Here is a 4407-nt window from a genome sequence, read left to right as displayed (position 1 = left end):
ACTTTTGAATCCGGATGAACCGTACAATATGATGGAATTACAATCAATGTCATACTTATTCTATAGTTTAGAAACGGGAAGATAGATGTATCCCGTATATACATACATATCACATACCTCTACTTTCAGGATACAGAATGACATTACTTGTCTTAACTTTTTCGCCGTATTATGTTCTCGTGACGCGCAGCCTGAAATAGTGAATTAAAAAATGACTCGTGGCTGCAGTAATTGTCATGATTCTTATTAAACTGTTAGCTCTGATAGTAACCGAGCTTTACCAATCATCGAATCATAGACCATAGTGCCGTTCGTTACTGCAGCAAAAGTCGCGTCAATCTTTGGAAGATGGAGGTGATTCTCTCCTGTTGTCACTAGAGAAGCTAGATAAACCGAGACCGCCGATTTCGTGACTGGACGAGCCCGTCGGAGAATTACTGCTGCTCCTAGCACCGCTCAGAGGCGTCACGTTCGTGCTATCCGCCGGTATTAGACCTTCCTTCATACGCTTCTTTTGCTTCATTCGTCTGTTCTGAAACCAGATCTTCACCTGCGTCTCGTTAAGCTGCAGCGTGGAAGCGATCTCGATACGCCTCGCTCGCGTCAGGTACTTGTTGAAGTGAAATTCTTTCTCCAGTTCGGTGAGCTGTTTATTCGTGAAGTTTGTGCGTCCTGTATTGTTGAAGCTACCGGCGATACCAGCCAATGAACCGGCTATGCAGCTCACTGTTCCGCTGGCAGTGCTTCCGTACACGGATGAGCTTGATCCTGCGGCTGCGCCGCCACCAAACTCGATTACGTTAGGATTTGCTTTCGTTGCTGAAACAAATTTATTGTTTTTGCTATAAATAGAATGTCTATGCAGAATAATTATATATTATAGATGTAGATGTCATCAAGTCATTTTTTTAGCTGATATATTCTTTAGTTAATTTATAATCAATTTTTTCTTATCGGAAAAAATAATATATATTCGGAAAATTATATATATTTTTTATGGAATAAGTTTCAATAGTTGTAGTAAATAATATTCTCGTTTTTGTTTAATTTTAATTGTATTTTGTCACAGCGCAATTTAAAATATAGTTATCAAAATAACCGAAAAAGATTTTCGTGAACTAAATATTCACTGAATAAAATTTTACTTTTATAGAAGTACGTTTGGAAATTTTAGTTCATTAACATGTAAAATGCAAAATTTTTAATGATTTATAATTGTCAAATATGACAAAAATAATTTTCTCATTAAACAAAAACGATCGTTCTATTTCTAATTCGGATGTAGTCTTTTAAGTATAATAGAAAATGTAACAGACACGAACGTAATATGTGTCGAATCAAGATCAAGTCAAATCCTTTAAGTGACAGTCGTTTGCCGGCCATAACAGCTGGTCACTATCCGGGGAGCAGTTTTAGGGAGATGACCTGTACAAAGCTGAAAGAACGGTAGGGTTGAGCCCTAAATCTGGATCAAATTGCATCAGCTGTAGAGCAAACATCCGCTGCGTCGCGTTACGTAAAATTTTTGATTTTTCTGCTCTATCGATGTTTCAGATATGATTGCTAATATTCGGTATTATCTTATAATATAGACAAATTTTTGCTTCGAAAGAGATAATGCAATTAAAATATTGAAGGGCAGAAGTGACAGGCTTCGACAGAAGGATGAGGATACATTATGAAAATTAGATTGTTATTTAGACTACGGTATGTAGCAGTCAATTTACTTAATAGCAGGGGACAAAACTGTCAGCCACCGCCTTAAAGTCGCGTCTTCCCTATTATGTACATTTTCCTTCGATGTCTTTAGCTTGGCCCCCTTCGACATTTTTATAATACATTTTTTGTTTGGTCTTAGGAAGTTATAATATTCTGATGTTCTTTATGCATCTGCAAAAATCATTTTACGTGTATCGTATATACTAAATATTTATATTATATTTATAAAATGACTTTTGTGCGAATTTTCTAATATAACCGAAAAGATCCGTCACTTATACCGAGACCCTGAGTTTAGCTTGCGGCCATTAAGCTTACGGTTTTCCAAGCCGAATAATAAACTTGGACAAGTTCTATTAGACGTGCCACTGCCAGATACAATGAAATGTTTCTCGTTTCTGCGACTCATTCATCAATTTAGCACTTTAACGGAGGACCGACTAGGTACGGTGCCGTTGATTTTCTGTACGAATTTTCTTTGGCAACAACGAAGGTGTTGTATCCATACAATGTAGAAGAAGAAACTTTGAATTTCTGTAAATTCTTAATATATGCATGCAGGAAAGTAGACATTGTTTTTTAAATAAAAGCGATTTATACCTCTTTTTAATAAATAAATAGAAAAAGGATTTGCTGTAGACTTAGAATTTCAAAATAAACACGATAGAAAATTGAATCTTCGTTACCACAAAGTATTATCGGCAAATTACGCTCGTGCATGTTACGCAGAAATTATATCGCGAGCACGCATCGAGTATTCTTACGTCAGCGATCTCCTTACTCTAAGCTCAACGTTATACTGCATGTACAGAGAAATTAATAGTCGCAGTTTTTAATGTTGGAAATCATTTGCTGCATAAATAAATGTGATATCGGCAAAGTAAGGAAGATAAAAGAATCGACATGAAGGGAGTTCTTAATAATACTAGCTGATTGTGAGCAAAAGAGGCAGAGTGTGTGTGTGAGAGAGAGAAATTGACATTTTTAACTATCTTCTATAAAACGAATGAATGTATCCTCAAAGTCACATTTTAGGACACTTTGATTATATTACCATTATAGTGTATTGTTCGATAGATTTTTCAAATAAAAAAATTTTCATTATATAAAAAATTATTTAATGTCACACCTAAATATCTACAGCAATGTAGCGAAATAGAATTTTATGGTTATAGCTGCGAAGTGTTCTCTTTCGATAAGCCGTAACAATATCGTTGTTTTTTAAACTCCAGATGACTAAATTATCACAAGACACGATGCGCGTATTTATTTAGGAACTCGGATGGTTGGCGTTGATGCAGATAATCCAGACATTATGTACAAATCAAATACAGCTGGATCCGTGAAATCGGTGCATCAATGTGTCAGTAAAAAAATCATTATGAGTTACGACTAAAAATGACTTATAAATAGTTATTTCCCCATCGCAGTTATTTTCGTTTCACAATCTGCGTCTCATCTTAAATCTAGAAAATTCTGTGAATTGTAGTAGGAAAAGCATCAGTGTGCCCGTATCTCTGTCCTCTCTGTAATATAATACACAAGCATCTTGTATTCTCCTATGTTTACAATCACCTTTCCTTACGTCATACTATCCCTATAGCTTTTAGCCTTTGAATAATATTTGAATTGCGTAATGTTCCTTGAAGAGGGAGACCATCGACGCATAATAGTACGTATAAGTGCAGATGATCATCATGGATGATCCTGTACGATCAAGAGATTGACTTCACACAAATAGCTGTCACTTTTTTTAAAATGCAAATTGAAAAATTCATATATCTTCGTGTACAATATATTATGTTCGTATATAAAAATCATACAACTAGCCGAAATTGTATTCTAATCTATATGATTACGTGTGTCAAAAATTTAAGAAACGCAAATAAAATTTTCCGAGCCATCTGATCTGTCTAACATTTTTCCCAGAGATAATATATCTAGCCGCAAGTTTATCACAAAAACTGACAAAACAATTTTGTCGACATAGTTCCTTCTATTGCAACCCTCTGTCAGTCATGCCCCGACGGTCGCGTTGATTTCAACATTATGATAGGTAATATCCTGAGTCACAGTCGCGTATGAAAAGGCAATGTTGTGTACCATAATACGACGTACGTGTGGAAGGGCTGCGTGCAGCACATTCGACATTCACACTCCGGGTTCCCCTGCGTTTACGTTTGTATGTGTTTGTGCGTTCATGAGTATGCCCGAAGCACTTCCCGGTGAAATTAGGCTCAGCACGACACCTCGTGAGAGTCGTTGATAAGTTTCGCGCGCTTTCTTCGCAACAACTCACCCCCAATTGGCACAGGTACTGTTGATTGGGATATGAAGAGCTTTTTCGTGAAATTCTTCATTCAAATCGCTATATCGATTTAATAAATTTCCAAGTCTTGTCATTTATTTCTATACATTAATTGCAAAGTTTGATCATTTCATCCTCTATAAATTTAAACTTTAGTGATACCAAAGTTAAAGTCAGAAGCTATTATTATCGATCCCTATGAAATGATACATATGTTATTAAATTCAATCGAAAATTGTTGATAACTAAATATATGAAGAAGAGTTCATAATATCATTGAATTCATAATAACACCCTGCTTGTGGCTAAAAGTAACGTGTAAATACTGTCTACGGCAATTGAGCCGCGTGAAGGAAGATTACACAGCCAGCCGTCGGCGG

General features: G+C 36.0%; 1 protein-coding gene across 1 annotated transcript in view; it reads right to left on the bottom strand.

Moving 5' to 3' along the window:
* Nucleotides 1–231: 231 nt before the first annotated feature.
* The window catches only part of LOC108766267 (homeobox protein Hox-B1a), a 15850-nt gene continuing 11674 nt past the window's right edge, over nucleotides 232–4407 (bottom strand). Inside the window, exon 2 of the mRNA XM_018515448.1 lies at nucleotides 232–819. Coding sequence (XP_018370950.1) covers nucleotides 335–819 — 485 coding nt within the window. The 3' untranslated portion in view covers nucleotides 232–334. The remainder of the gene's footprint in view (nucleotides 820–4407) is intronic.

Source organism: Trachymyrmex cornetzi, unplaced genomic scaffold (genome assembly GCF_001594075.2).
Source record: "Trachymyrmex cornetzi isolate Tcor2-1 unplaced genomic scaffold, Tcor1.1 scaffold579, whole genome shotgun sequence".
Taxonomy (NCBI): Eukaryota; Metazoa; Arthropoda; class Insecta; order Hymenoptera; family Formicidae; genus Trachymyrmex; species Trachymyrmex cornetzi.
The sequence above is the reverse complement of the archived record's forward strand: the minus strand, read 5'-3'. Positions and strand labels throughout refer to the sequence as shown.